This window comes from Amphibalanus amphitrite, unplaced genomic scaffold (assembly GCF_019059575.1).
Source record: "Amphibalanus amphitrite isolate SeventyFive unplaced genomic scaffold, NRLGWU_Aamphi_draft 000019F_arrow, whole genome shotgun sequence".
NCBI lineage: Eukaryota > Metazoa > Arthropoda > Thecostraca > Balanomorpha > Balanidae > Amphibalanus > Amphibalanus amphitrite.
Genome location: NW_024881515.1, coordinates 1171105 through 1190726, shown reverse-complemented (window position 1 = coordinate 1190726; position 19622 = coordinate 1171105). Strand labels below are relative to the sequence as shown.

Sequence of the window (19622 nt, the reverse complement as noted above, 5' to 3'; positions counted from 1 at the left end):
ACCCTGATCTTACGCAATATATTCATGAGGTGTCGATGATATTTTACTGTTGACCTACCGGTAAATGGAATTTCCAAGATTAAATGCTCTTATGCATACGAACTTGGCCTGGATACTGCCACAGTAGACGTTTTCACAGAAAATCCCAATCTACCTAGATTTTCTTGCTTTCTATGCTAGTAACTCGTCACACAATCGCGACAAGTTGACTCAGACTTTCCGCGCTATATTTATCCCATTTATAAAGCATATTGGTATACAAGCCTTTCGACTCGTATTTTCGACTGGTATGTAACGAATCAACATCCTAGCACGACAAAACTGCGCTGTTAAATAATGATCGCTAAACAGTAAGCTCCAGGCCGGCCGTCTGATCGGGTTATCAGGGCTGGTATTTTCCTCGTAGCACAATAGGTGATTTTATTTTAAGCATCCGCGTCGTCACATGTAGGCGCCGTCTCCATTTCCATTGTTCGCTCCAGACAAGTGACATTACTCGCTCAATACGTCCCGTACTTCGGACGGAGCTGAGGTTCACAGATAGATAATAATTGCAGCGGCCTCACTTCTTAGGCTGGGTACTCATGACAATCCTGCTAGTTGAGTTTGACATTCTATCGATCATAGGTACAAGGCTCCATCAAATGCTGTTATACAGGTCCCAGCAATTATCATTTACACGCTGAGTGTACGGTACACGGACTCATTCGTCTATTGAGACATTTGACGAACTATATTGCATGCGATACGGAAGACAAATGGCGCAATGGGCACCAGCATGGCGATAGATAGGTGCTTTTTGTGATGAAGAGCAATAATACCCATCCGTGCTTCTATCCTCGGGATACTGAAATCCTTCTCCTCCACGCCGCACACACACACACACACACACACAATGTTTATTATCAAAGACAGAAAGATTCCGGAAGAATGCAGCAGAGGGATGCAAAAGCACAAAGCGCTTGAGTTTGAGCATCACTCTGGAAGAAGAAAATACAAACAAACAGACAAAAACATACCAGATGAGATCCTAAAATTAAGATACAGAAAACATTTGATAGGCAAAACTCAAAGTATACGAGTTGGCTGTCGCCGCCACGACAGACACCGAGCAGTAAAGCAGTGTGCGCGAGCCACCGCACGGTCAGCCCGGAGCGCCACGTCCAACCGCAGCCTGACAACCTAGATCAAGGTGGTATCTTGGTGTTGAATTTAGTGTTCTGTAAACCGGTTTGATGATAAAATGAATTTTTGAAAGAGATGTGCGACCGCGCAGCCGCTCTCATCGTCCAGAGTTTCACCGTGAATAAGAAAGTCAAGTTTTTGCTTAGGAGAAATTTCATTTAGCTCAATACCTATTTGATAAGAAATAGTTTGAAACATTTCTAGCCTTAGTGGTTCGTAGAGTGCACAGTCAAGGATATAATGCCGAACGTTCTCGTTTGGAAAGCCACAAGCACACATTGATGTTTCACTTTTTTGAATTTGGAAGAGATGAGAGTTCAGGTGACTCATTCCGGTTCTTAGTCTTGTGTGTAAAATATTTCCCAATTTAGACCCAGTTTCATAAAATTTTGGAGGCTTGGTCACCCCCAGCCGCTCAGAAATGGTCTTTTTGAAGGATGTTCGTGGCAGGGATCGGATGGTTTCGGGGAGATCATTCCAGTGTTTAGCCGTTAATGGAAAAAATGAATTATGGTACGAAGTGGTCCGGCTAGGTGTCGTTGTATGTGTACTGGCATTCCTTAAGACTCGTCCGGTGTTTTCAGCGCGTGTGTGAGGCATTGTATTTTTAATATATTGTGGTGTGTACTCTTCGTGGCTGTTGAATGAGTGATAAAGTGTTATTCTATGCATGCGTCTTCTCGTCGATAGTCTATCCCACCCTAAGTCGAGTAAAAGCTTGTCAGTTGGTGTTCTAAATAAGGTTGCTGTCACGAGTCTTGCCGCTCTGTTTTGTAGTCTCTCGAGTCGCATGGCGTCGTGTGTCGTGATATGTCCGTCGTATACTGTGTCGCAATAGTCGAAGTGTGGTCTGATATACGTCTTATAAATTTGGTCGAGAATGGGCCTGGGTACGTACTGTGCAATTGGATATAGTGGGCTTAGTGATTGGTTGACCTTTTTACAAATTTTGTTGATGTGATGGTGAAAATGTAGGTCATTGGAGAATGTTAATCCCAGATGAGTATGGTTTTCATGAATGGGTATGGGATTCCTACCAAATGTGAGACGTGGTGCTGTGAAATTATTTCTACGTGAAAATGTTTGCTGGACTGTCTTTGTTGTGTTGAATGTAATTGCCCATTTTCTGCCATATTTATATATTTCGTCAAGGTCGCGTTGAAGTGAAAGTTCTACGTCGTGGAGGTCTGTCGTTGAGTGGGATGCGTGAAGAGATGTGTCGTCTGCGAAAAGTAAAATTTCATTGTCGATGTTTTGTTGAATTCCGTTAAGATACATTAAGGCTAAGAGAGGTCCGAGTACAGAGCCTTGAGGACAGCCAGCGTTAACAATTTGTTGGTTCGAAAAGGTGTTGTTTATTTGCACTCGTTGTCGTCTGTCACTGAGGTAGGAAGTCAACCATTTTAACAGTGAGTCAGTTATGCCAAAGTCATGTTTGCATTTGTATAATAGTCCTTGGTGCCAGATCTTGTCAAAATATTTTGATATGTCCAGGTAAATTACTGTGAAGTCATGTCCTGAGTCGAGTGATTTGTGCATGTTATGGGTCAAATAAAGTAATTGTTGTTCCGTGCTGTGCTTTTTCCGGTATCCACTCTGTTTGTCAGTCAATAATAAGTGTTCTGTTAAATGATCATAAATGCGTTTGTGGACAATTTTTTCAAAAACTTTTGAAAGGGAAGATAAAAGACTGATGGGTCGGTAACAGGTATAATCAGATGGTGATCCATTATTTTTATATATGGGTTTCACATTGGCCTGTTTAAACGTTGAAGGATAAATTCCAGACGCGAGAGACTTATTAAACAATTTCGAAAGTGGGCCTGCTATGATGAGTGCACATAATTTTAATATTTTTACTGGGATTTTGTCCGGGCCAGTGGATTTATTAGAGTCAAGGGAGTTTAAGATTCGTAGGACTTCTCTCTCAGTTGTCTCAATTGTACCGAGGGTGGGAATCGTCGTGTGTCCTATGTTGTCCATTGGTACGGTGTGCGAATTTGGAATGTCGAGCTTTGCCTGACTGGCAAAGTAGTCGTTTAACAATGTCGCCTTTTCGTAGTCGTCTGTCAGTACTTTTCCGTCAGTCGTTTCTAGCGGTGGAATGATGCTGTCAACTGTCTTACCTGTTAATTTGCGAAGTGTTATTATTTGTTATTGTTATTATTGACCGCAACCCCCCTCCGGGCTGGACAGGCAACTTTATCTCATGCGGGCTGCTCCCTTGGAGCGGCACCGCTGCTCCTGAGGGAGCGCACCCCGTAGCCGGGTGCAGTGAGTGCCTTGGGGCTGGGTGGCCTGTCCTCTGGACGGGCTCAGCCCCGGTGACTCACTAGGGTGCCTGCCCAGACCAATGTCTCCCCCTAATTCCTATCATCCTTCCGGCTCTGCAATGGTCTTGTCGACCGAAAGGGCCTAACCCAACAAAAAAAAAAGAGCAATAAAAATTATATTTTGTTAGCCTGGCTCAGACGGTCAAACAAAGGAATGATCGAAGTTTGCTTAACTTTTCTGGCTGCCATCACACAAAAAAGACAGCGAAATGAAGTGAAGGACACTCACTTCTGGCAACAAACACTTTTCGTCCAGCATTCGCAAGACCCCAGAGCACAGCACAGGAGCAGAACTGTCGCCCATAATGCTGGGCTGGTCAGAGTAGTACCGAGTGATCGATAATCCTCCGGTACTCTGAAGTACACCCGCTCAGTAGTACTGCGTAACGCCGTTGTTGCTCCTGTAAAACGGATGGTACTCGGCGCCAGTGATGTAGTGCGATGTGAACGACAGCGTCCGACTAACCCCCGTGTAGACGCTCGGTACTCCGTGGCGGCTGCAGCCGACGCTCCAGGCGGCCACTCCGGCCAGCACGTACGAGCCATCGGCGGAGCGACAGGCCAGCGGGCCGCCGGCGTCACCCTGTGGGAGACAGGCGGGGTAAACAGCAGGCCAGAGGACTGGGTGAGCCAGGCAGGCCAGCGGGCCGCCGGCGTCACCCTGAAGGACAGAGGGGGTGAGGGGTGAGTGGAGAGACCAGAGGACCACCGACGTCAACCTGTGGGAGACAGGGGTGAGGGGTGAGTGGAGAGACTAGAGAGCTGCCGGTGTCACCCTGTGAGACAGGGGGTAGGGGGTGAGTAGACAGACCAGCGGGCCGCCGGCGTCACCCTGAGGGGTAGAGAGGCAGGGGTGAGTGGAGAGACCAGAGGGCCGATCACAGGCGTCGCCGTGCGGCACACGGCGAGGCAGGGGTGAGCGGACAGACCGGCAGGTGGCGCTCGGTAGTGGTCCGCGATACCATACCGAGCGGTCGCGAGCACCCCTCTTCTCTGCATAGTCTCAACCGGAGGGTGACTGCATCTTTCTACCCAAATTTATTTTGAGTCAGCTGCGCCCCTCTCCCCCCGTCTTATCTCTTGTCGGTGTTTGTTCTCCTTTATCACCCTCAAATTTTGGCTCTAAAGTAGGTGTCTGCATTTCTGGATTACTTATTTTATCACGCCTGCATAACTCTCTCTTCCCAGCTTACATTATCAATGATTCCATCTCGCTCCCCTCCTGATTCCTCTGATGCCAGCTCCTTACCCTCCGCACTCACCCTACACGCGTCAGCATCCTTCTCTCCGCCGGCACAGAGCATGCTGTCGTCCAGCCGGAAGAAGTGTCCCAGGTGGGTGTCTCTCAGGTTCTGTACACAGACGTCCCGGTTCACCACGGGCACCTCGACCCTCTCCATCCGCTCCGAGTAGTTACCTGACGAGCAAGATTGATATCCGGAGCTCAGGTGCGGTTGGTGACGGCAGTAGCCCTAATCATGTGTTATGTAACCATGTTGTTTCGAAATAAAGTTCAAGGGTGTAGTATCGAGCTTTAAAGACTCCGGTTAGCTTAAAAGGCTGGTGGATTGTCTCACGTTTATCAAACTATTTGATTGTTTATCTTGATAATCAGTTAATTTGATGGTATCTTTGAAAATCATAGCTTTTGTGACTCAAAGGGAAGCTTTTACCGATTAATTCAGCAGCTTATCGACGCATGAGCTTCTAATGCTAAGCATTTTAGCGCATGTAAGTATTTTGTGGACATCTTTGCTGCTTAAAGTCAGCAGACGGTTCAAGAGATGCTTATGCCGAGACCGTTGCATAACAGTACTTTGCTTTCAGATGTCTATATAGTTTCTTTTTCTTGTCGCATTAATCGAAATCCCATTGGGAGTCGTAACGATCCCGGTCAATTGCTGTTCACCACTCACCGACGAAGGCCGGTTTGCCCCAGCCAGAGATGATGCAGCGGGCGCCCTCGAAGCGCTGGTCCTGCTCCGGCAAACAGATGGGCTGCACGTGCGCGTCAAACTGGATGCTTCCCACCAGGCGCATCACCACAATGTCGTTAAACAGCGCTCCCGTACCTGCGAAAATGACAGATGAAAAACGTCATGGTGTTGTGCTAAAAGTACAAATAATCGATTTGACGCTAATCCTTTGGCGTTAAATGTAATTAGAGCTTGTCAATTTGTAGGCATTGATTAAGAAAAACTTTGCCGAAAAATAAGCTCAACCTTACGCATAATATTGGTTGATATGATTCATTTATGAGACAGTTATAGAACCAGTATAACGCCTTTTGGGGCGACTAACGGAGCGAGCGAGAGGGTGGGCCTTGCACGTGCGAAATTGCGAGGGGGTAACTCCAACTGACTTGTGCACGGCACCCTACTAACCGGTCTCTAGCGATGTGCCAAATTTGGGCACAATCGGCCCAGCCGTTCTCGAGATCTGGAAGCGGCACCCTGCACGTGCGCACGTGCAAAATGGGTCCCAACTGACTTGTGCACGGCACCCTACTAACCGGTCCCTAACTGTGTACCAAATTTGAGCGCAATCGGTCCAGCCGTTCTCGAGATCTGGAAACGACCCCTGCACGTGCGCACGTGCAGTAGCACCCGAACTCTGGCACATGGATATGCATTGCCTAGTGGGTGCCTACCTACATGCCAACTTTCAGCGCAATCGGCCTAGTAGTTACCGAGATATTGCAACAATTCCAAAACTGACACCTCTTCGTTTTGCACGTGGCACGCGCATAAGGGGTCACCCACATGCATCGGGAATAGTCCAATACTTGGTAGAAGGAATGAAGCTACCCTACAAAAATTACCGCATGTAAATCGGTCAAGTGGTTGCTGAGATATAAGCCTCGCAAAAGCGTCCGCACGGCCGGCCGGCCGGCCGCTCATACTCAGAAATTTCCGTTAATCTATGTCCGTGAAGTTAGCGTCAGCAACAGCAACGAATACAGCGTCGGATTCAGAATCGCTTAAAAAACTCATATTAAGTCAATTGGGGGACGGGGAGCAGGAATATGACCTTTATTTGACCCTAGCTCTTACCCCTTACCCCTTAATCGGCCCTTAAAGGAAGGGGCGCGTCAAAAGTGCCTCAAGGGTTCGTCTGATCGCCAAAATAAGGGTCGCAATCGATTCCCCGGGTCAATATCTAGCCGCAGCCTCGGGTTCCAGATGTGTGCAACTTACCCCTTACCCCTTAATCGGCCCTTAAAGGAAGGGGCGCGTCAAAAGTGCCTCAAGGGTTCGTCTGATCGCCAAAATAAGGGTCGCAATCGATTCCTCGGGTTAATATCTAGCCGCAGCCTCGGGTTCCAGATGTGTGCAACTTACCCCTTACCCCTAATCGGCCCTAAGGGGTAAGGGGTAAGTTGCACACATCTGGAACCCGAGGCTGCGGCTAGATATTGACCCGGGGAATCGATTGCGACCCTTATTTTGGCGATCAGACGAACCCTTGAGGCACTTTTGACGCGCCCCTTCCTTTAAGGGCCGATTAAGGGGTAAGGGGTAAGAGCTAGGGCCAAATAAAGGTCATATTCTTGCTCCCTGTCCCCCAATTGACCTAATATGAGTTTTTTTAAGCGATTCTGAATCCGACGCTGTATTCGTTGTTGTTGCTGACGCTAACTTCACGGACATCGTTAATCTAAGGAAAGACTCCGCTCGCTTCGCTCGCTCCGTAATTACCCAAGAAATAAATACAGTGAGTAGATCTATCGTATTACAATACAACGATATCCACCGACACTTCGTTCAATGCCACGTAACAGCCCAAAATGTCTACGACGCACCTCAGATAAGGCTTCATTACCTATGACAATACGTTTGTCACGTCGGTCTCTCTAAACATTGTTAACGCCGCCGTTTGTGACATTAACACCTTGATTGAGGAGCTGGGGTGATACTGCACGACGCCACGGCTCGGCCAAGGCCGCCGGCGGATGTTCTGCTTACGTGGGTGTGTTCTGATGGAGTAGACGTCCAGGTCCTGGTGGGGCAGCGGCTCGCTCTCCTGGTGGATGATGTAGTCGCCCACCCGAACGTAGATGTCCGTGTTGTGGTACCTGCCGGCAGCATGATCAAAATAGAACTGACTGCTCAAAAGGGCGGATTTGTCGTCAGGAGTTTGAAGGGCTTCTTTTAAAACTGCATGCCATGATATTGACAAAATTCTTTTTTTTTCTTCCCACGGGCAAAACTTAAAGCATTACTTTTGTAACGTCTTTGCTTCTTTGACAGCTAAATCTGGCTTAAATGCTATAGGGTAAAGCCCGATTTGGTACTTACATGTTGAGTACTTTGCACAGTCGAACCTACGTAAAAATTCAAATCATAGCCGCGTAATGCTCAGACTGGAGATGGTACTGTGAGTTATAAAACCGTTCAGGAGACTGATTTATAACTTGTCAGCTAACACGAGCGCCGTGTCGGCAGCCCGAAATGTTTACTGACGAGCATTATCTGTCGGATTAGCACATATTGTTCAGTCTACGGACGTCATTCAGGCTCGGTGAAGCTGGCGGCATCTTATTGTGACTTGGAGAGCCGGCTTGGCAAAAAAGAGCTTATTTATGAAAATATGTTCTCAACCGAAAGACGTCAGCGGATCAAATGGCGGCAATAGAACATGAAATGTAAGAATTAATAAAACGGTAGAGGTATTAAAATATACGCATTGTGTATGCGCATTACGCATTGCGTATGCGTGGTCGGCTTGAGCAGCTCCCTGAGCGCCCCTAAGCTGAGCTTCTGAAATCACGCCATCTGCATTAAAAATCCAATATATTATACCTCTGATAAAAGTAGTAAGAACCGTAATTATGAAGTTAACGATTTACGCAGATAAGTCAGTGGCTGTTGATATTTAATAAAAAATGTAAATCCAAGTGTATGCAGCTTAAAAGAGGAAGTGGAGTGGTGGTAAATATTTTCATATTCATAAACCAACGTGATTATGAGCAGGTTCGAAGCTGAGCGGAAGGACTTAAAAATGTAATAATGTTGAGCGCAGTGCCCAAAGGTTAGAATGTTGTTGTCCTGACTTTTGAGTGCAGTGCTTTATGCTTGATGGTGCAGGTGTTTTTGTCCTTTTGCGCGCAGTGCTCAGAGGTAATAATATTTGTCCTTACTTCTGAGTGCAATGTTCGGAGATAACACTGATGTGTCCTTACTTTTGTGTTAAGTGCTAGGAAGTGAGAATGTTTTGTCCTTACTTTTGAGTGCAGTGCTCGGAGGTGAGGACATTTTTAGCGCTGACGATGGTGCCTCCACAGATGAAGCGATTCGTGCCCTTCTCGAAAATAGTCGCCTGCCACGGAATCTCGCCTGCAATAGCATGCAAAAACATCGACAACCGTTGAAACGTAATTCAACAACCATTATCATCCAATGTTTACATACATCAATCCAAGTAAGTCCAAGACACCGAATAAATAAAGCGAAGCCCGTGTAAAAGACTCTTAAGTGACCTGAACGTCACGTTACCTTTTAACAGACCACAGACAGTTTCACATCTCTTTCCCAAAGCACTTCCATCACGACGACCCCAGCCCCATGTCACGGAACGGGATCGCCCGGACTCACCGAACAGCGTCTCGCGCGCGTGCTTGTCCTCATCCCCTGGCAGACGGATGTGGTGGCTGTGGCCGCAGCGGGGCACTGGCGTATCGGCCGGCCACTCGGGGTCCGGCTGGCGGCAGCACACGCCCCGACCGCCGAACGGCACGCGGCAATACTGCATGGGGGAGGGTTAGGTCAGATACGGGGCACAGGTGCAGGTTAGATACGGTACGCAGGGCGTCGGGGAGGCTAGGGAGAACACGGAAGTATTTCAGCGTTATGTTGATGGAAGGGTCAGCGTCTGTTGAGAGTTGAATTATGACTGAATTATTCAAATAAGAATAAAGACCATTTTATATATAAAAAATGCATTGGCTGGATAGAAAGTGTATTGAATGTATACTTATAGTTAGTTTAAAATTTAAACAGCTCCCGAAGGCCAATACGGGTAAAAAAGCAGAACAGGAAAAATGTAAAAAAATGACTGTAACCGGGTAGCTGAACTCAAAACTATTGTAGGTATAAGGACAAACAAATCGGGAGTGAGCTTTTCTTATTCTCAGGACATCTGGTGGCGGCAGAATTCTGTTCTGAGAGCACGGGGACGTCTAAACGGCCTTGCCGTTCCATCACTGCAGCAACAGCCTTCAGCTTCGCAGAATCGTCGAACCTTTCCGAGAACACTCGGCAATAAACTGCGACGAGGCCGTCCATCTCCTCGAACACGATAGGCGTACACCGTACATACGAGCGGCTAAGCCCATGAGTGTTTAACAGCGGCAGTGCAGCTGTGGCGAACACAAATGGGCGCGGGAGAAACGTAAAATCCGTCACGGACGAGCCGCAGACGCTGTGACGCTGTCAGAACTGCATCAGATGATATATAGCCCGCTGGCCGCCGCCAAACGGATAAGAGGTTTGTTCGTGGTAAACCTCGAAAAGCTTTAACCACAGATGCTAGTGGACGTCACTGGGATCAACGAAAATATATAATTACAATTATATTCATTTGAATTATTGCATGGCTCTACAAACATAAGCACACATCTCACCGTTTTGAATGATCCCAGTTGATCCTTCTTGGCGGGATTGCTCGCCTCTATTTCCTCGTCAGTCATTATGAAGCCGTTGTCTCCGCAGAACTGTGATTCGACGCACTCTTCATTAAAATTGCAAAGAATCTCTGTCCCCTTTCTTTCATGGCAGCAGATTCCCGAAGCACCGGACTGCAGAAGGCAAGACTGCAACAGAGGATAGAAACGTGACGATAAGAACGAGAAGCTATCCGACACTGATTTAGTAACAACTGCACGGTAGTTTTACACTCTGAGATAGAACGGGAGGGGCGGTGAGTCGTCTGATGTCCATGGTGTGGGCAATAAGCTAAGCAAGCGGAGAGCGCTGCTACATCGTACCTTGCAACTCTCCGCGAGAGTGAGACGGATGATCCGCGGTCCACGATCAGCGGATTTACAAACAAATGCACTAGCATTTGTTTGTACTCGTGGACTGTTTACGGCGGTGTTTTGCTGAGAATATTAAGAACAGATATGGGCTGTTTTCTATTAATGTCTCCTTGTGTGCACTATTTAAGCGGAGTATGTGATGGCATTTAAGCATCAAAGCTGGTCTTCGCCCCCTTGTTTTCTTACCTGGGCTGCGGCAGAAGAAGACCGCGATCTGTTGACGGGGCTCTTGGTATGACAAAGCTGACGCTGAACACATTCGAGCTCCTCAGGGCATTTGTTCGCCGTTTTGATGATTTCTGACCCGGTTGTCGTCTCCCCAGGTCGACCGGTGGAAGGTTTAACTTTGACGATTGGTTTGGGTCGGGGAGACGCTGGTTTAGAATCGGATGTTGACGGCTTGGGCTTAGGGAGGCTCTGTTCAAGACTTTCAGTTGGTGGTTGAGTTTTTATGGTTTCTGGCTCAGTTTCGACAGTTGTCGCTACTGGTGTAGAAGTTTCCGTTTTGAGGCCAGTTGCCGTTGGTTTAGGTTGAGGAATCGGATCCAGCTTCTGAATTGACGCTTTCGACGGACTTGGCTGAGACCCCACTGTTGATTCGAGGCTCGGAGTCGGTTCAGGACTGGGAATCGGTTCAGGGCCAGGGGCTGGTTCAGGCCTGGCAGCCGACTCGGCACTAGATACTTGCTCAGCCTTAGGAGTTGGTGTAGATTTTGGAGTCTGTTCAGAACTAGGAGTTGGTTTTGGGCTAGGGGCTGGCTCAGGGCTGGGAATCGGTTCAGGGCTAGGGTTCCGTGCAGGGCTAGGAGTCGGCTCAGGGCTAGGAATCGGTTCGGGGGCAGGGGCTGGTTCGGACATGAAAGATGATCCATTGCTGTCTGTCTGTTTAGCCTCATCAGGTGATCCAGGACTAGAGATGGGTTCAGAGCTGACAGCTGATCCGGGACCGGGGGCAGTTTGTCCAGCCGGTGTCTGTGGTGGCCCGGTCTGAGCCGATTCCGAGGCGGACCGGTCGCCGGCAGAGCCACAGCACACTCCGAGAGCACCCCCGGCCGTCACACAGTTCTGCAATAAAGACACGCGGCCAGGCGAGGGTGAGCCAACCATCACGTCGACGGAAACGGAGACTAAATTTCAGCGGCATGCGATAAATACTTGTTCAAGGTTGTTGCGTCGGAAACGCAGAATTAGGCATGTATGCAATGTACGTGCATTAGGTTTGCAAAACAAAGCATTTATGGGGTTACATAAGCGCGCACGCACAATACTAAAACCATTTGGATAATTTCACTCAGTGGCTTAGTGGTTTAAACCAAATAGTTCATTGAGTTCAAACAAAGATATAGCGATATTTTTAACGGGCTACTTTCCGAAGGCAGATTTCTTAAACGGTATGTGCAATAGCTATCAAATTTCACGTTGGGTTGCAATATGAGGCAATGCATCCTTATGAATCGCTGTCGTCAATGATTGGGGATCTTAAATTACCCAATACCCAGCTTATTTTTCCATAAGCGTTAATCCCGGAGCGAGATCTAATTCAAAGACTTGTTAAGTCATATTACAAACTCATAAAAAAAAATCATTTTTGTATGTTCCCGGAGAAAAAAAGGCATAATTTTCTATAAAACCGTTATTACCTTCAAACAAACCAGTTTCCAAGGACCGTTAGATGTAGAGTGGAGAAAGTAAACGTTTTATATGACCCAATTTAATAAACTCAATCTTAGATTGCAACCAACAATGATCATTTTGGTTGTTCATTGTTCACAGCAAGGCGAAAGGCGATCTTGCTATTTAAATCACTTACCAGAGTTTCTGTTACTTATCTTAAAGAGTATGAACCGCTCTATTTAAATCACTCTTTAAACCATTCATTCGCTCTCAACCTCAGGTACATAACACCCTCTTAGATCCTTACCTCGCCAGAAGGGCTCGTGACCATGTCGCAGTTATCAGTCTTCTTCAAACAAACGGAGCCCGAGACGCACTGGACAGGGTTCCACTGAGAAGGCTGAGCCGGAGCCTGCATCATTTTCGTCCCGTCAATCTCAGTTTCATCGACCGGATGATCTGGACTATCTTCGACGCTCGAGGCCTCTGGCTCGGCCGTATCCGGCGAATTTTCAACAAACGGCTGCTCCTGCTTCAATTCGGGTACAGCTTTCTTTTCTGCCCCAGTAATAGCATCATTCAGTTCCATTTCGTTGTCAAGAGGTAACACATCTCTGGAAGCTTCAGCCTCAGAACCAGGAGCGTCTTCTTCAGCCAGGTTTCTCGGCTCTTCACCTGTGGTCAAACTCTCCTCTTCATTTTGCTCTGGCGTTTTTAGTCCAGTGGATGACCCAGCCAGCTTCGCGGTTTGTCCCTCCAGTCCGCTGTCGCTCAGAGCATTGGCAATGACGATCTTTCTGACAGATGCGCTGCCAGCGCGGATATCATTACTGTCATGGACGGCGCCATCAGTAGCTTGTTCAGCGCTATCCCCGTAAATCAGCAGGTTCTCTATGGACGGTAAGCTTGGGTCGGAGCTAGATGGCTCCTCCTCGACAGTACCCACAACTACCGGCTCCGGAGCAGCAGATTCAGATATCAAAGTAACGGGAGTAGATACGAGCTCATCGGCGCCGGCCTCTAAGGACTCCTTTGCGGACCCATCAGCGTTGGGAATGTTGTGTTCCTCGGAGGCTCGCGCCTGCTGCTGCTGGCTCTGAAGTCGTAAGATCTCCTCCTGTTTGTCAAGCAGCACCTTCTCCTCCTGTCTCTGGCGCAGCTGCAGGATCTGTTCGTTCTGGTTCCTCTGCTGATCCCTCAAGAACTGCTGCTGGTTCTTCAGCAGCTGCTGCTGGTCCTTCTGCTGCTGCTCCGTCAGCTGGTTCTGCCAGGACAGCTGCTTCTGCTGGTCCTCCGTCTGCTCCTCCTGATCATGCATCAGCTGCTGCCTGTCATTCAGCAGCCGGTCCTGATCCTTGGCCTGCTGATCGTACAGCTGTTGACGCTGATACTCCCCCGTTGGCTGGACGGGTTGCTCCTCGTGTCTTTCTAGGGCCTCTTCCCCGCCATGGAGTGAAGTCGGAAGGCTGCTGACTAGCGCCGCTGTGCATAGCAGCAGCAAGAGACCGGTGGAGTGCTTCATGTTTACCGCCGCGCCGTCTACCGTCGACTGACTGTCCCCCTGTCCGACCGGTTGGAGTCTAAAGCTGGTCTCCTCTGGGGCCGCCGGCTCCCCAGCGTCATCCTCTGAGTGACGTCAGTCGCGACATGACGTCATCAGTGTCACCGGCGGCGACCCCGACGGCCCTGCGGAACTGCGCCGCCGCGGGCCCAGCAATCAGCGGGGTGACTTCAGCTGTTTCAGCGGAGAACTGCCGGCTTACGGCGAAGCTACCGAGGGCTCTGAGAGCCGCTGCGGGGACAGGCAATCACCTGCCGTCGACTAACTGCGGACCCACCTGACGTAGAGCCGGATGGAGAGAGATGTCAACTGCGCTCCGTGTTTACTACTATACTGCGCAGAGGACCGGTCAAGGCTGGCACCGGCCGACGCGACGTGCCGGGCTTAGGAACGTCAATTTGGGGGAAGGACAAATGCCCACCTATTGTACGCCCGAGAAGACAGCCAGCTGATAGAGCTGTCGTTACACGAAACCGCCAGCGAATCAGCGAACAAACAAGCTTATTGGAGGCGACATTCCAGTGGAGCCCAGGCCGACATTGCTCGTTTGTCCTTGGGCATCATTGACACCGGGCAGGCGTATATACGGCCCCCAGTGGCAAGTGGCCACACACGGAGGGGGTGCCATCAGCCGGCTGTCACGAGAGACGTGGCGTGCCGAATGATTTAGACATATACAGCGTTCGACACTTTGCCGGACCATCAATACCGTTTTACGAGGGGATGGACCTCGAGAGGCTGTCAGAAGCCGGCGCACAAGGACGCCAGATAGTCAGGGCTTGCGAGTTGCGCAACAGATGCAACAAATTGTAGGATAGCAAAGTGCTTCATGAAGTCATTAAAAATGCGGCATATTATATTAAAAATCTGGGAATCGATATGCTCACCATACATATTCGCGGCTGGAAAGAAATGAGATGATAAGGCGCACTTCATTCAGCCGCCAACACAGCGCATTAAACAATACGGATTGTTTCGTTTCAGCTTCATTTTTTTTTTTTACTGAAATCCTAAAAGATGTATTTATTTCTTATACATGATTAGGTATTACCCGTATGACCCCACACATGACATGATAAGATGTTCTTAAAAGTGCTAAAAGATTCAATCGGCTCCGTTGCTTTTCGAAGGTAAGTCGATATCAAGGGACGCTTCAGTCTGAATGAGGCCAAAAGCTTTAAAGATAATTTTGAAAGGAGTACATGGATTGGCTTGACTTTAGGAAATGTATAAGCCATACGGAGACAGATACCTATTGTTTATGCACCGGCATCCTGGGTTTATACACTTTGCGCCACTGAAATAGCTGGGCTGCATTATCGGACATCCAGAAAGTTTTTTTTTCCAAGATTATGCACGAGTCGCAATATCTCCTTCTCAGTTGTCAGGACTCTGTGTTCTGTATCAATGCATGTGTACAACTGTAGTTGTTATAAGTCATGTTAGTTACGGAGCGAGCGAAGCGAGCGTAGTCTTTCCTTAGATTAACGGAAATTTCTGAGTATGAGCGGCCGGCCGGCCGGCCGTGCGGACGCTTTTGCGAGGCTTATATCTCAGCAACCACTTGACCGATTTACACGGGGTAATTTTTGTAGGGTAGCTTCATTCCTTCTACCAAGTATTGGACTATTCCCGATGCATGTGGGTGACCCTATGCACGTGCCACGCGCAAAACGAAGAGGTGTCAGTTTTGTAATTGTTGCAATATCTCGGTAACTACTTGGCCGATTGCGCTGAAAGTTGGCATGTAGGTAGGCACCCACTAGGCACTGCATATCCATGTGCCAGAGTTGGGGTGCTGCTGCACGTGCGCACGTGCAGGGGTCGTTTCCAGATCTCGAGAACGGCTGGACCGATGGCGCTCAAATTTGGTACACGGTTAGGGACCAGTTAGTAGGGTGCCGTGCACAAGTCAGTTGGGACCCATTCTGCACGTGCGCACGTGCAGGGTGCCGCTTCCAGATCTCGAGAACGGCTGGGCCGATTGTGCTCAAATTTGGCACATCGCTAGAGACCGGTTAGTAGGGTGCCGTGCACAAGTCAGTTGGAGGTACCCCCTCGAAATTTCGCACGTGCAAGGCTCACCCTCTCGCTCGCTCCGTTAGTCGCCCCAAAAGGCGCTATACTGGTTTATAGTTGCACAGTTAGAAAAGTGGAATTCTTCACCTTCTCCCTTTCGTCTCATGGCCTTTTGACTGCAGCCGAGGGAAGTCCGGAAAATGGGCCACCGGTGGCCGCCCACTACACAGCCGCACCAGTTTTGTCATGTATCTCAGCCTTCCGACATGTCATTTCTCGCCTCTCTGAGCTCCTGAATCCTCTAACTGAGACTCAGAGGGTCGTCGTGCGGTCGGACGGCCGGCCTGGCGAGAGGTTCAATCAACGATGGGTGCCACCGCGGGACCTTGGAGGGCTCAGAGATTCAGCGGGAGTGATCCATTCGCCCGCCGCCACTGGGTCGGTGCTCATCCGGCCGTAAGAAATCCTCTCAGAGTCGCCGTGACTGCTCTCTCAGAGCCGCTAATGCTGTGCGGCTCATCCATGCACCGCACAGACTAAGTGAATCCAGCGCCACTCGCGCAGTGCTGTCACCTTCAGACCGGTAATGGTTTTGTCATGCATTAAGCTATAAGGCATCAGTTTTACCTGCATCAGTAGTAAACGTCGCTGGCTATTGAATGACAAGTATCACATAACAGATTAAGTCGGAGCATTACGCAATTCATGTTAGGTAAAATCGTATTTCGACTAGATACGTCTTTCGCGTATTACCGAGTGTAAACCGAGGTACAATAGGTATTCTTATATTCAGAGTTCAGGTGATATACGTATGCTTTCAAACGCAGCTTGCATTTCGATTGCTAATCAAAATATTTTCAGCCTCAGTAGTCGACAGGACCACAATGCAGGGGCCGTGACATGTAGATTACCTTTGCTCTTTATTAACCCTGGACTAGGGAAGTTAAATAAAAAATGACAGAGGTGCTGAGACAGTTACCGCGTTGTTTTTTTTTGGGGGGGGGAGCAGCGAATATTGAACTTTCGCCATTTATGATATGAAAGAAATGTGAAGACCAGATATTAGTCTTTGATAATGCCTGATTACCATTACAAATATTGACTAGGACTTGATTCTGCACTAAAAAATCATTTTTGTATTATATTACACTATATGCTATTGATGTACGTATTATCTCAGATAGGTGATCCCTAAAAGCAGAGTAACGTTAAAAATGTGGCAGTGATCACTGGGTAGTGCGTACCTAAATAACGAACTATAGGCATTATGGCCCATGAACGAACACCGTTAGTCATTGCCTACTGATAAATGATAGCCCAATGCGATGATAACATACCTATTTCTAAAATGAAGCAAGTCATTCATGATCCATAATGAACAGCCAACACAACACAACATGCAATTTGCTTTGAAGACGCATGGAACAGGATGCCATGCGGTGCAGCATACCTTCAGGCGCTCACTACTAGTGACACCTAGCGGCTGGAACGGAAGTTGATGGAAGAGCTGGGATTTCCAACTCCGCCATGTTACATGCAGACAAGTCACGAAGCGATGCTTAAAAATAAAACTATGTTGGTAGAACACATCGCACTATGCACCACTAATTATCATGCACCATATGGTAACGTTCGTATCAGCAATCGATACACACAACATAGGTAATCGATCAAATATGGATACAATGGATACAATAAGTACACGTAATGATTATGCGCTGCGTGAATCCAGCACGTCAAAAGCTAGAGTAAAGAAGGAGAGAGAGAGAGAGAGAGAGAGAGAGAGAGAGAGAGAGAGAGAGAGAGAGAGAGAGAGAGAGAGAGAGAGAGAGAGAGAGAGAGAGAGAGAGAGAGAGAGAGAGAGAGAGAGAGAGAGAGAGAGAGAGAGAGAGAGAGAGAGAGAGAGAGAGAGAGAGAGAGAGAGAGAGAGAGAGAGAGAGAGAGAGAGAGAGAGAGAGAGAGAGAGAGAGAGAGAGAGAGAGAGAGAGAGAGAGAGAGAGTTTCTAGTCTCCGATAACGATCCTGTTGGAATAGAAATGCACTGGAAGAAAACCTTCAGTCAGCATGTTAACATTACCGAGAAAAACCGAGAAAACCCAACAAACTTAGGTATCAATGTACATACAAAACCACTAGGTCGTGATCAGTGAGAAGTGTCGGAGATTGAGACTCTTACTTTTCCAATAAGAACTGGTTTAGGATGTGATAATGAAGGTCAGTGAGAGTGTCCTGAAAGTCGGGAAAGCCGGGAAGGCGAGGGTTAAAAATCTCTTTATAAGCTATACTGGCAGAACATCGGATATCGATTTCATCTACGCACCTCAACAAGCTCCGTATTCCACCGTGCATACTGCATACCGAAGTCCATCCCAACGCTCAACGAGTTATAAAATACGTTCCGGGAGGTTGTCAACGGCGGGCTTCCATATAATAGTCACTGTTGGTAGGCTGTTTTTCTATTTATACGCTTCTATGCATACTCATTATCACCGTCCGTCTATTATTTGCGACATTACAGAGCAAATTACTTATTATACACATTACAGGTTTTCAACGCTGCTTGACGTTTATAATCGCTAACAGACTAATTTATTCCACGTCAATGCTTACTTTACATTAACTTTACAATTTGTTAGCTATATACAGATGCATGTATCCGGTTCATTTCGTTTGTGTCATGTACCTATGTTATCGTACTTCAGTGTGATAGTGGATGCGAGTGTGTGTGCGTCAGCACTCAGCATGGAATGAAACGTTTCTTTAGCATAAATACGACGATTTTCATCAGCCCCAGAAAGTTGAATTGGTGGAATACGATTGTATATACCTATGAGAGAGTAAAACTATTTTATGAAAAATTATAAATTTCCTTTACCATGATTACGTGCATGATTCTCAACTCAACCATCAGTACAATTATAAATTTCCGTCAATTGCGATTATAGCTTGAATCTCGCATTTGTCACCGTCTTTAGAAATCGTGAGTCATGCGTTGGGACCGGAGGCATGGGATGGTTTTCAGCAGCCACCGCACGTCAGCGCCCTCCCAGAAGTGGCTGCCGAGCTCCTGAGAACGGGCCATTTCGCCGATTAGCGCCGGTAACCCAGGTGTTCTCTCTGTGGGAGATCTTCAGCCCGGGGCGGGAGCCGACGGCGGAGAGGCTGGGTGTGTGGGCGGGCGGCCAGCCGGTGTGGGCGGGCGGCCCGCGACGGCTGACACCTCTCCGGCGGTGCCGATGGTCACTGACGTCAGCGCCAGTGGTCGGACAGCCTCGTCACAGGTCACAGGTCACACAGACACCTCAGTCACAGTGCTGGCCGTGTGTGGTCGGCCGCCGGCCCGGCCTACCGATCGGCTTTAATGGCTCAGCAACAGCGATAAAACTCCACAGGCATTCACATTATTCCCTGTGCAGAGTCTCCATGACTAAAAGTCGATTATAATAAAAGGTAGGAATTCATCGTTTAACGAAAAATAGCAATGCTGGAAGTCAGCACTAAAATACTGGGAGGGGGTATGCCATATCCTTGGATACTAGGATAATGGGCCTGCTCGGAGCAGGCCGACACCAACAACGTAGGTGGCGCTACGCCTCTTCCGAAAGATGACGCGCCAGTTCATCTTTGCATCCTGTGATATGCTCCAAGGTGAAATAAAGTCAACTAACCCGCACCGCAAGGGGCATCGCACCTCCTATCATAAATAACTTTTCGAGAAATCTCAAGAACGGTTCACTGCCCTTTTCGACATACTTTATGATGCATGTTTGCTACCAATGTAAACAAAAATTGCCACCACGCCATTTAGGTAAGGTCTCGTCAACAGGCAGGTAACGTCAGGTCAACAGGTCTACTAGTAGCCTAATCAAGATAA

At 48.1% G+C, this 19622-nt stretch overlaps 1 protein-coding gene across 1 annotated transcript; it reads right to left on the bottom strand.

Moving 5' to 3' along the window:
* Window positions 1–3570: 3570 nt before the first annotated feature.
* LOC122389557 (protein masquerade-like) lies at window positions 3571–13723 on the bottom strand. The gene is made up of 9 exons (XM_043381714.1): window positions 12476–13723; window positions 10741–11619; window positions 10141–10329; window positions 9113–9263; window positions 8743–8854; window positions 7484–7593; window positions 5435–5590; window positions 4781–4935; window positions 3571–4101 (listed from the first exon to the last, which is right to left on the bottom strand). The coding sequence occupies exons 1-9, from the start codon at window positions 13688–13690 to the stop codon at window positions 3889–3891; spliced, it is 3180 nt and encodes a 1059-aa protein (XP_043237649.1). The 5' UTR covers window positions 13691–13723; the 3' UTR covers window positions 3571–3888.
* Between the last annotated feature and the right edge of the window lie 5899 nt (window positions 13724–19622).

What these genes read in the sequence shown, in the direction of transcription:
- LOC122389557 (XM_043381714.1), bottom strand. Translation starts at nt 13,690, where the DNA reads ATGAAGCACTCCACCGGTCTCTTGCTGCTGCTATGCACAGCGGCGCTA. An exon ending in CTTCTTCTGCCGCAGCCCAG is followed by an intron (nt 10,330 to 10,740) that starts GTAAGAAAACAA and finishes CCTCTGTTGCAG; the next exon opens with TCTTGCCTTCTGCAGTCCGG. An exon ending in CTCCATCAGAACACACCCAC is followed by an intron (nt 5,591 to 7,483) that starts GTAAGCAGAACA and finishes TCATTTTCGCAG; the next exon opens with GTACGGGAGCGCTGTTTAAC.